General features: G+C 38.8%; 1 protein-coding gene across 1 annotated transcript; it reads left to right on the top strand.

Moving 5' to 3' along the window:
* Positions 1–196: 196 nt before the first annotated feature.
* Positions 197–11,035, top strand: PLEKHA3 (pleckstrin homology domain containing A3). The gene is made up of 8 exons (XM_042040522.1): positions 197–385; positions 3,976–4,092; positions 4,591–4,746; positions 5,392–5,528; positions 6,491–6,655; positions 7,756–7,799; positions 8,314–8,429; positions 9,179–11,035. Exons 1-8 carry the CDS (start codon positions 346–348, stop codon positions 9,304–9,306), a joined length of 903 nt encoding a protein of 300 aa, XP_041896456.1. The 5' UTR covers positions 197–345; the 3' UTR covers positions 9,307–11,035.
* Positions 11,036–12,659: the final 1,624 nt, after the last annotated feature.

The following is a 12,659-nucleotide window of genomic DNA, read 5'->3' on the forward strand; positions in this document are numbered from 1 at the left end:
CGTCGCGCCGGACGCGGGGACGAGCCCGGCCCAGGCAGCGGCCGCGGGGCGGGCAGTGCTTCGGGCCGCCCCCTCCACTCAGGAAGTGAAAGGGACGTCGGAAGCAGCCGCGGGGTGGCGGGGCCGGGAGCTCGGCCGGGCGCGCATGGGGGATGCAGAGCGCCCCGCGGGGCGGGCGGCGCCGGTGGTGCCGCCGCGGCCGCCGCGCGTGAGCTGAGCGCCTCCGCGTCCGCGCGGGGGAGACAGCGGTGGGGCCGGGAGGGGAGCGCCATCCCCGCGGCGGCCGCGGCCGCCCGTTCCCCGCGGCGGAGCAGGAGGATGCGGCCCGGCGCCGGGCTCTGAGCGATGGAGGGGGTCCTGTACAAGTGGACCAACTATCTAGCGGGTAGGCGGGGGAGGCCGGGCCCGGGGGGCGGCGGTTGGGGCTGGGCTCGGCTCGGCCTCGGCTGGGATGCGCCGCTGCTGCTGCCTCGGAGGGGTCCCGGCGTCCCGCGGGCGGCCGGAGCTGTCGGTAACGCGCTGGCTGAGGCATCGCCCGCCGTTTGTGCTCGGAGCCCAGTCCCGGCGAGCGGCCGAGGGGGACGGAGGCGGCCCTGGGGCGGCTGGCGGGGCGGTCGCCTGAAGCCGGCTCCCAGGCTGGGCCGGGGGACTCGCCTGGCGGCGGAGCGCCAGCACTCCCCGCTCTCCCCCGGTGCGGGCAGCGGCCGGGCCGGCCGGAGCCCTGCGAACCGACTGCCCCCGACAGCCTCACGGGCGAGCTGTGCCCGGCCCTGGCCTTCTGCCGAGCCCCTCTGGCGACCTGGATTGCGCCTTGCAGAGTTAGTCAGAGACTCTCAGCAGGATCTCCTGTATCCCAACCTGGGGAACATATGATGAACTTTCATTAATTTAATTTCATTAAATGCATTTTTAGAAGCGCTACAGACAAAAGGTGCACCAAGTGCTAGCATTTGCCTGATTTTGTATGGCTGATCTTCTGCTGTAATGGAGACAGCATCTCCCTCTGGGACAGGCGGAGGTGTCAAGGTGAAACATTTCTCCTCTGACACTGTGATAGGACTAATTGTGTCTCTGAAGCAGATCAGCATTGGCTAACGTACCGTGCTTGATCGTGCCTCATGTTACACTGCTTTGACAGTATCTTCTTTGCCCTCTGATTCTTCAGCGCTTCATGTGTGCAGTTTTGCTTCAACATATACTGGTTGTGAGTGTGGAGTGGTGTGAAACTCGGTTCTGAAGGATTATAAAATGTGGGCCACGCTGTGAGGATTGTACGGCTGCAGTGTGAAATGAAGTGTACAGAGCATAATCTTGCATTTTTCAGAGCAATTATGGGTCCACAGATATGGGCCTTCTGGTAAAAGGTAGCAGTTGTGCTGTAATTAAATAGATATTTGATGTCTTTGTCACTTCTTCACAATAACTATAGACAAAACACATAGAGGACAAGTTGTCGTTAGGAGAGAAAGAATGAGCACAAGTTTGTTTTCAAAACAATGAAAATTGTCACTTTCACTTACATGACTGAAAATGTTGCTGTAGCAAAAGATAAATGGATACAGGCAATGAACTCTTGTGGTGTTTGCTCCCCTTTTAAGTCTGTTATTTAATAAGCAAATACTCAACAGTAGCTATGAATGCTGTACACACAATAGAGTGTTCTGTCAGCATGCAGCTAACTTCTGCTGAAAGCCAATAGTACTCTAAACCAGCAAACTTCAGGACCTTTCCTTAGGCTTGTGCTGGCCAACAGAGAGCATTTGCTCTGCATTTCAAAATCAGTGTCAGGGATTGCCTACAATTTCCAGAGTGTAGGAGGGCAGCATTTTTTTTTAAGTAATCTCATCATATTAGTGAAATGTTTAAATTTTATTACCATCTGCTTTGTTACTTTACTATCTGTATAGTATTTGTTTTTGTGGCTGAAAATAGGCTGTAGTACTTGTCATTAATGGTAGACACCAAGCAGCAAAGGAGCTTGTTATTGTTGCTGAAGCATTGTGGAAAATATTTAGTTTCTTCCTTCATTAAGAACAAACCAGAAATACAGCTGCTTTTTTTTCTCCTCAAATAAGAATTTGTGAAGTACAAATTTGTTAACTATTTTCTCAAATGTAGAGCACTGCCCAGTTTCAAATTACAAGAGGTGTTTTTGTTCTTTGGCTTGCTTCTGTGAGGCACGTGGCCTTTTAAGTCCTTTGCTTCTGTTTTTTTCCATAATGTGAGGATGGAATAATCATTCCTGTAGGTTCCCTTTTTAGCAGAAAAAGACTGTTTTGAATATTTAGCAGAATAGGACAGGCGTTGACTTAGGAGATAAGGAGAGCAGAGGGTTCATGTCTTGCAACAGACCGTAGCAGAAAAAAAGATCCGTGCATTTTTGAGTTGCGTTTTACAGGACAGAGTCTTTGCATATTCTTTGAGTATTAGTGCTGACATTGAAACATTTCCTGTGTGAATTCTTGTCCTTCAGTGTTTGTACCTTTTATCATTCTGCTTTTGAGTGTGGATCTGGTTTTTAGTTACCACTCTGCATTTAAAAAGACATGTATGCTTACTGTTACAGCTAGTAAGCAACAAAAAAACAACAGTTACATGTTATTATTTCTTTATCATGGAGTGGTAACCCGATTTAATGCAGCCTGGTCTTACTCTTCTTGAATTAGTGTTACAACTTTTAATGACTCTGGTGCTGGAGGGTGTTCACAGAAGGGCAGCGGAGCTGAAGGGTCTAGAGACTGAGTCATACCAGGACCAGCTGTGCGAGCTGAGGGGGCTCAGCCTGGAGGAGAGGAGGCTCAGGGGTGACCTTATCACTCTACAACTCCCTGATAGAAAGTTGGAGCCAGATCAGGCTCAGCCTCTTCTCCCAGATAACAAGTGACAGAATGAGAGGAAACAGCTTCCAAGCTGCCCCATGGGAGGTTCAGTTTGGGCATCAGGAGGAAATTCTTCATGGAAAGGGTTGCATTGGAGCAGGCTGCCCAGGGAGGTGATAGGTGCCATCCCTGGAGGTGTTGAAGAAACAAATGGATATGGGCCTTAGTGCTCTGGTCTAGCTGACAAGGTGGTGACTGGTTAAAGGTTGGACTCAATGATCTTGGAGATCTTTTCCAACCTTAAATGATTCTATAGTGCTATGAATGTGAATAATATGAAGCCTGTAGCAGATTTCGGAGTCTGTACCTGATTTAGCTTCCTATGTTAAAATACACTGCTGCTGGATGGCTTCAGCTTGCTCTGTTGGCATGGCAATTGGAAAGCACCCTGGGCCGCGCTGTCATATCGCCAAACATGTAGAGGGCTTGGCCACACAGTTTTTGCCATTCCAAACCCTAAACCAAGCAGGAGTTAAAGTTTGGTGCCGAGTTGTAAAATAGAGGGATAATCTGCTCCTATTGTACAGCTGACCCAGATTATAATGGGCCAGCATAATTGTTATGCTCTACTGGGATATTTTAGTGCTATCTTATTTGTAGAAATGGAGAAAGTGTCAATACTTAAATGTGAAATACAAAGTTTTCACTGAAATAGAGTAGGTAAAGGAGAACATAGCATAGCAGATGGTGACATCAGTCATTTATTTGTATCTTACAAGTAAGTTCCTACAATCTTAGAAAAATCTGCCTGAAAAATATATTTGAATGAGAATGGTTTTTCAGAGGTATGTAATTTAAAAGTCTTCAAAACAGGATTCCATGGTGGCTAAATTAAAATTTAATATTTCTCTAGAATGGAAAACAGAAGTAGTGCTTATCTTGCACCCCAAAAAAATGGGAGTGGAATATCCATATAACACTAGTCTGGTTATAGAGTGGCTCTGGTCTTCAGACTGCACAGATTGTTTACTTCCTGGTGTGTTACAAGAATTAATGTAATGTTTGCCTCTTTTATTAAAGTTTTAACAGCCAAAGAGATGAATTTGATTTACAATTTAGGAATTAGACTAAATTTTCACTTTCTTGATCTCTCTAGGTTGGCAGCCTCGGTGGTTTGTTCTAGACAATGGGATATTGTCATACTATGATTCCCAAGATGATGTTTGCAAAGGCAGCAAAGGAAGTATAAAGATGGCTGTGTGTGAAATAAAAGGTAAGAATTAATACATTTCTGCTTGAGGAAATTTTAGCTGCCATGGAAATAGAAAAGATCACCAATCATACATGTTTGCATCACAAGTTTTTCTTCCTCTGTTTTTGTTTAGCTGTAGTCCAGTGTGTCAGCTTTATAGTTCACAAATAATAATGAATAGAGTTCTGTTTTGAGATTTAGAACACACTGTATATTACTTTTTTGTTAGTGTTTCTTTAGTGTAGATGGAACCAGTGATGTAAAGTGGAGAGGATCACTTTTTAAATTTTTTTTGCCATTCCAGTTGATTTTGCTTATCTTGTTCTTTTGGTGAAGGAAAGGGCGAGAAAGGTTGAGCAGCTTTGGGCTTTTCCTTACTCAGCAGTGGTGCATTGTGATTTACTGTATTACTGTGGGATTATCATAAGCATTTTAAAACACTTTGAGCAGTATTTAATAAATGATTGTTACTGAGTTGAGGTTATTATTATTTCTATTTTTTTTCCCTTCTATCACAAGTTCATGCAACAGACAACACAAGAATGGAGCTAATCATCCCAGGGGAGCAGCATTTCTATATGAAAGCAGTTAATGCAGCTGAAAGGCAAAGATGGCTGGTAGCACTGGGAAGTGCAAAAGCCTGTTTAGCAGATACCAGAACAAAAAAAGAAAAAGGTATGTGTGTTACCTAGAGCATATCACTTTTTTGGATAATCATCGTGCAAGTATTGTGGTACAAAGTCAGTATTATTGTCTTTTTATATAAATTGTAATTATTTCTAGTCATCTCTATGATAAATTCCCCCTCAGTGTTAGAGTTAGAAGTCATCTCCATTGACCTCTTTTATCTTAAGAAGCTGAAATACCAGCAAGGTATTGTTGTCACAAGAACAAACATATTGTTTGTAGCTGTTGTGAAGCCATTTAGTTTCTGCTGTTTTAGTAACTCTTTATAGTAACTATTTTCTTTTTCCGTAATTTTTCTTGGGTGGCTTAATGTAACTGCTTGCAGCGACTCTGGTCAGCATAAATTTTATCCAATAATTTTTTCTACATTCCATTGTAGCTTAGAAAGCTTTCAACTTTATTTTTCTTGGTAATACGCCTTTTTCATAATAGTAATTAAATTAGCTTCAGTTATCCAAAAGTATTGTCTGCTTCGAGTATAATTCTTGATTCCTTGCAGAAGCCACTTTTCCTCAAAATTAAGTGGAAGTTTAAGTGGATTTTTAAATTGATACTTAAATGAAAAGTGCTTAAAAATTACAATGTGTATGTACATTGTATGCAATAAATTTATATTTCCATGTTTTTTCATAGAAATAAGTGAGACCAATGAATCTCTTAAAACCAAAATGTCCGAACTTCGTCTCTACTGTGATCTTTTAATGCAGCAAGTTCATACAATACAAGAATTTGTTCACCATGATGAGACTCGCTCTCCTCCCAGCATTGAGGTGCAGAATTCTAGAATTTCTTTTCATTCCACTATATAATACACCTCAAGTTACTGTTGATGTCTTAAACCTTATTCATCTCCCCAGTGTTGGGAAACTTAACCTAATGGCAATTTTTGAATGCATGTGTGTAGACATACTAATAGTCATTTTCTGTGTGTAAAGTACCTGGATGGTTTAACTGTAATTGTGCCGGGTGTTAGGAAGCAGTTGTGTTTCTGAGCCCTTTGGTTGAAAGGTCAGAAGAGCTGTCATATGAACAATACAATATTTTGTCTTGTTTTGCATCTCTGTTTAAGTAGTTGAAACAATCTTGTTTGTCCATTCTTACTTCCTCGTGTAGGAGGGTATTCCATTTTTTTATCAGTGAAAGCTAGTGTTCCAGGCCTTGGGAACATGCAGTGTGAATATCTGAGTGTGCACAAGTGCAATGCTAGAATGTATTCCTGCTTTTGAATGAAAGTACTGGAAATTATAAATTACTTCATTCTTTGCACTCTTGAGCAGCTTGTGGACAATGTTGTTGGTTCATTTAGTACAAAGCCAGGGGGTTGATGTTTAGTCACAACAGAGCAAGTTTTCAGTTTAGGGAGGTGAAACGGACCTGCAGCTCCTTGCTCTGGAGTGATAAAACTGTTCACACCTTCTGCTGCAATTAATATGTTTCACTGAATGATCTTCTGATACCAGTTAGTCACTCTGAGACAAGCTTTGCAGTAAGGCATTGTTGGCTGGTACCCTAAAGAAACTGAGATGTTAGAAAGAAGCTACAGTGCTGTCACATTTGTTTTCTTAAATTGGCCTTATGGTAAGGTGTACATTTGATTAAATAAAGTGGGAAATGTAAATTCTTAGTGGTAATGAGGGAAATTAGTGTCTCTGGGAGAGGTGGTGGGGGAGAGTTGTGTTTGCATATTTTAATTTTTTTTCTTGCTTGTGCTTGTGCTTTCATTTATTTTCAGAACATGAATGAAGCCTCTTCCTTACTTAGTGCCACATGTAATACATTTATCACAACACTTGAAGAATGTGTGAAGATCGCTAATGCCAAGTTTAAGCCAGAAATGTTCCAGCTGCCTCACCCCGATCCCTTGGTTTCTCCTGTGTCACCATCACCTATTCAAATGGTTTAGACATTTTGAAATATTATCTTTTTTAAGTGTCATATTGGTGGTTTGATTGGGGGGAGGAGTGGCAGAATGCTATGCTATTGCTATGTGCTATGATGTTGAAATCTTGACTAACTTATAAATCAGTACTGGTCCCAAATATAAATCAATTTTCCATTCCCAGTCGTTGTTTGCTAGCCTTTACATCATCAGAGTAATTTACCATATGTGTCAAGGCCCTGTAATGAGGTATCTCATAAATGAATGAGGTTTAACTTTTCCTCAGCTGAACTGTTTGGTTTTTTTAGAGTGCTGACTTTATACTAATCAGAAAAATTACATAACTTCACCTCCTGCTTAAGCGCTTTGTGATTTGAAGCACTTCAGCAAGATAGCTATGTTCGAGTGTATGTAATTGAAGATGATTGTCTTAACATATCATTGCCTTATTTAAGAAAAAGATATATGATGATAAAGATATTACTTACATAATTATTCACTATTGATTAATTCCCTTAGAAGGACAGTGTATGGGAATCAAATGCTTTCTCAGTTCTGTGTATGTATTCCAAGATGAGCTTTATTGTGGAATTTTTTGCATCTTTCATCTCTTTATCTTCAATTACTTTACTTAAAAAGCTGATCTTTATGATTTAAAATAATCACTTTCTTTGATATGCATAGAGATTTGACAGTGATAGCAGAGAAACCACAAGGAATCAAGAGGCAGAATTTGACTTTATTGTGTAATGAGGAATTTAAATTTCCATTTGGTAAAGGAAAAATGTCTTGATGCTTCTGTAGATCATAGCAACTAACAATAGCTCTGTGAGGAACTTTGGTGAAAGAGGGAATTCCATACATAGGAGGTAGCATCTTTTTGTAGTAAGCTATTTCCTGTGTGAATGTTCTGCAACTTTTAATATTGATGGCAATCCATCTGTTTTCATGTAGTTAGATTTTTAACTGAGTGGTTGCTTTTTTATAAAAAAAAATTCCATTTTTCTTTGTAAAGACTGTTAATAAAGTAACAAATAATGTAGATATGCGTATCGTTCTTCTAAGTAGCTTGTGACATTTTTGGTGTTGTTTGTTCTTTGGAATTTTTTTTCCCCTAGATGAAGCGTTCCATTAGCCACCCTGGTCCTTGCTATTCAGAAAGGTAATTTTGTATTTCATTAAGCTTTTTTCTTGTGTCTCAAAAGACCTCCCTGAGCTTGGTAGCATTAAAATCAAAATGTGAGAAGAATTGTTTGCTTGGGGAAAAAAATTAAAAATCATAAATTGATCTAATTTTGAAAACAAAGGGTGCAGATTACCAGCTATCGGTGGCAGCTGCTGTTTTTAATACAGTACCAAAATTTTGTCATGCTAGAAGCTTTATGCAAATGGCTTGTTTTGACAAGTTAATGAAATTAGAGCTTGAAATGCTAACATTCTTTTTCAGTCAGTATTTCAGATTTCTCAGATTATTTTCTTCATTTTTATTTCCACATTCAGGCTTTGCAATTGTGAAATTATGATTGTTGGCTGTGCTGTTTTTAGTTTATTGTAGTAAAAAGCATTGATACTCACAATTTAATCTAAGCACCAAAGTTATTTCAGATTTAAAGTATATAAAATCTGTGTAGGTTGTTACAGTTTTTGCTTACTAATAGATCTAATTTCCTTTGTAGGATTAATCCCTCTGTAAAAGAACCAGGTTCATCTCTTCACCGATTTTCTCAGCGGCGCAGAAGAACATACTCAGATACAGAATCTTACAGTGATACACTTTCAGAAGATTCTCAGAGTAAGTTTGAAAGGGAGGGAGTTTTCTTTGTATCCTGTACAATTTATTTCTCTGTTTACAGCAAATGTTCTAGCATTGATATCAGCATGAGGAAAAAAGTTTTATTTGTAAGATTCCTGTATTATAAATCAGAGCACTTGTATAGTTTGTTACCTGGGTGACTTGTGCTGGCTTCCATCCATATTACAAAGGATCTTGCAGCTGAAGTAGTTATACTGAAATCAGTGGGACTACTGTCAAGATAAAATTAATACATATCTAGAAAAGGGATGTTTGTCCTAATAGACTCTTACATGAATGATGTTCTGGTAAGTGATGTGGAATACTGCTGTTTGCCACCTGCTTATTGTCACAGAAGAAATTATCTTTTTTTGACATCTGTGAGTGGCAGGGGTACTTTTCACCCAGAGCATTGTGGAAAGATGGTTCATTTCAGTGGTTCCTTGCCTTTTGTAGAGAACAGCACTGCTCTGAAGGCACACAGCCTTGCCAGTAATAAAGATGATGATCAGAATTTAGTCCCTCTTGATTAGATGGGCCGACTGAGTTAGTAGCCGGTTCCTCTGTGGTTTTTCCTTTTGAATCATGCTGGCATTTTGACTCCATTATAACTCTTCCCAGGCAGACTTTAACTTGACTAGTTCTTCTGATTGTTTATATGTAGGAAATACTTTGCAAATACAATAATTGACAGACTGGATGATACTTTCAGGGATTGAGAATTAAATACTTAATTGATCTCTTCATAGGAACTGCTCATTGTTCTAGAAGTGCTGTCAATGGAGATCTGGTATCATCAACCATTCCTGAAGAAAATAAATCAGTGTCAAAGGAAAGATCTGAACTGGAAGAGACTCTCTCATCCTTTTCCTCCTGAAGCAACTGAAAGTATTAAATTTCCTATAAGTAACGCTATGCAAAAGCTGCTGAAATTATACTGTTGTTATAGGAAGTAGTTATTTCCCTTTTTAGAAGGATTTCTCTGCACTTTATAGAATAACATAAATACTATCTTGGAAGTGTATTTTATCTTTATATAGTTTATTTGCAAGAGTATTTTCCTAATATTTCACAGTTTGAATGTGCATTTTTTGAACAAATTATGGCTTTAACAGATAAGCATCCACATTTGTAAATGCATCTCTTTTTAAATAGTGTGGAGGTCTGACTGATATGTTACTAAACATGCATTATAAACTTCAGCAAAAAGTTTTCATTTTTTTGGAGAAAACGCAACTTGTGCCATGGGCCTCTTGGTCATTTGTACCAGGTCATCCACCTGGAGCTGTGATTAGCCCCACAGTGGCTTTTTTTTGCCAGTGTAAGGGCTGTGGGAATGGGCACTAATGGCTCTGCTCCAGCAGCTTGACGGTAATTGACATTGCCGCCTTTAAAAATACAAGGATATACATAATCCAGTCCTTATTTTTAGGCAATTAAAGTAGAAATATTTAGTGTATTTTTCTAAACAAATGTATAAAAATAATATGAAGTATTTGTACCAAACATGGGATATTTAATAGTTTTTATTTATTTATTCTTTTTTGCATCAAAAATTTCTACCTACTTTCACTACTAAAGGTCTAAAGATCTACTAAAGGCTTCAAAATGTGCATAAATTGTTTCTGGGGTGTGTAGCATCACAAATAATTAATACAGTGCTGTTAAGATTCACTCTGCTTACTTAAGGTGTGTTTTTAGATAAGTATGATAAAAACAAAAGCTGAAATGTTAGACCTAAGACTTGTAAGCTGCTGTTGTAATGAATATTTGTATCTGTACATTTTATTTATGACATATTTATACAAAAGGGAGCATCTGTTTTTGCAACTCCTTTGTATCATTTGAGGATAGTATACACCAGAAGATGGATTCTGCTCTCAGTTACATCAGTGTAAATTTGCATTAACTGTAAGTGAGGTCAGAGTCTGACTCTCTTAATAATTAATGAGTAATATAGTATAATAGTGCCTACTAGCACCTTGGTCCAGAAGGTTGTTAATGTTAGCATTGTACGCTTTTGGGGATTTTTTGGGTGTTGGTTTAGGGATGAACTTGGTCTATAAAGTCTTAGCTGTAGAGCACTTTAAGGAAGCCATTTACTGTTCTTGATTTACACAATTGCTAAATAAATGTACAGGGTTTTTTGTACTCAAGCACATACCAAAACCTTTTTTTATAATCAGATCTTTAATTTGGTTTAACTAGTCTTCCTTTTGTGTATATAAATAATTTGAAGCAGGCTGGAAAGAACAGATGGGAATGGGAGCTTTTCTTATTTTTGGAATGTTGATTTATCTAAATCAAAATAGGTCCAAATGTTGAGGAAAAACATAGGAGCTGTTGGCCATATATAAAATGCCAGTTTATAAACCATTATGTCAAGTTCAAGTGGAGTGGAATGGTTTGTAAAAGAGGTTTGTGGATACCAGCTCAGAGCTGTCATTTGTGCTCAGTTCTGTCAGTTTTCATGCAAACTGGCATATGCATATCAGCCACACACATGCTTGTGCATTTTTTTCTGAATGTTTGCTTTAATGTATTCTCTATGACATGACAATTGTAAAAATAAGTATTAAAAAAGATGTTCAGAGAAGTAAACTACATACTGCAATGTGAGTGTTGTCTTGAATCATATGCTGTCAGAGGTGCTTTTTGAAATTTCACTGAGTTTTCTGCCAGCTTCTGCAGTGTTAAGTACATCACAACGACAGATACCTTCTGCTTTCAACTACTGTGGAGAAAAGAGGTTGGACTCCACATTGTGCAGAAAAAATGTGAGACTGATCAGTGCATATAGTAGTAAGTAGTAATTTTAAATACTGCCACAAGACAAAAGTTGTTCTGATCAGATCCAAGCACAAAATTTGCATGTAATTGCTTCGGGTTTTTGTAGGTCCCCAAAGCCATCATTTCAGCTTGATGCATATATATGTGATATGTTTCTCTTAAATCAGCCTTTTTATAGATACCTGTACTAAACATCCTAAAATATATTTCAGTGAAGATGATATGCTGTCATACTTTTGGTAACTGGGGTTAAGCAATCATTTCTGAAAATTATCTGGCTGAATCATAACGATCCATTGACTAAAAAAGATCTGGCTGCTCTTACATTTTTCATTTCCAAATTTAGGGGAGAGCTTATCAGGAATGCCTGATTGTATCATTCTTTCTAGTGCAGAGTGAGAGCTGCACCTCAACAGAATAGGTAGTTGGTACTTCTAGTTTTGATCTCAAGTGCTTCTGAAGAGATCAGTCTGAAACCAAATTTCTAAACAGTATTCATCACTTAAAGCATATACATATGGGACATATATTTAGGTGAAAAGTGGTAACTTCAGTTATATCTCTGAATTTCCTAACATTGGGTAAGTAGAAATAGAATGCTTAGAAATAACCAGCTTTTAGTGTAAAGAATTAATGGTAAGACACACAATGATTTGGAGAGTTGTGAATACTGAGATTACAATGTTCAGGGACTTTAAAGAACTGTAAATTAATGTTTGTATGTCTTCCAACTTAGTAATTCAGCTTCACTTTTTAAACTTTTTTTCCTCAGAGAAAGCAATCTTTGGGCTAGGAATACTTCAGAGGTTGCTTCTGCAAAAAAATTTTATTCCTTCCTTAAAAATTGCAATCACACTTATTTGTTTTTGTTAAGGTTATTTTCAGAAATTATAAACTTGGATTTTGCTCCATCCCTATCGCTTTAAGTATTCTAGTGTAGCTGTTCTTCCTGTTGGTGTAAATTAGGAACTTTTAAAAGGGATGTAATACCTGAATAAAGGAAATGTCTATGAAAACCAACTAAAATGCAATAAAATCTCTCAGTGTTACTATGGGTCTCCACCATCAGAGTTATTTTTCTCAGGCTGCCACATGTAAAATGTTAGAAGAAAATAGCTAGCTCTATAGTAGGATTTGTACAGCTCACAGAGCTTTGTTAAAAAGCTTTTTCTTATGCATCAGCACTCAGGAAACATGAATGCCAAATACCTTCATATTCCATATCAGTGGTAGGATATTTTTCTAAACTTGGTCCTATAGCACAATAGATTTGATTAAAGATAGCAAATGTCAGCTTGTACAGTTAGAAATCCCAGTATTTGACCTGGATGTAATAAGTAAATCATTCAAAATGTTTTATTTCTTTTCATCCAGAGACTGCTTAATCTGTGATCTTGAAAAATGTTATTCTTAGGGATGTGTTCTGTGAAATGGAATATT

The sequence above is a fragment of the Corvus kubaryi genome, unplaced genomic scaffold (assembly GCF_017639235.1).
Source record: "Corvus kubaryi isolate FWS band 111438036 unplaced genomic scaffold, C.kubaryi_AGA036_p1.0 37396, whole genome shotgun sequence".
Classification (NCBI taxonomy): domain Eukaryota; kingdom Metazoa; phylum Chordata; class Aves; order Passeriformes; family Corvidae; genus Corvus; species Corvus kubaryi.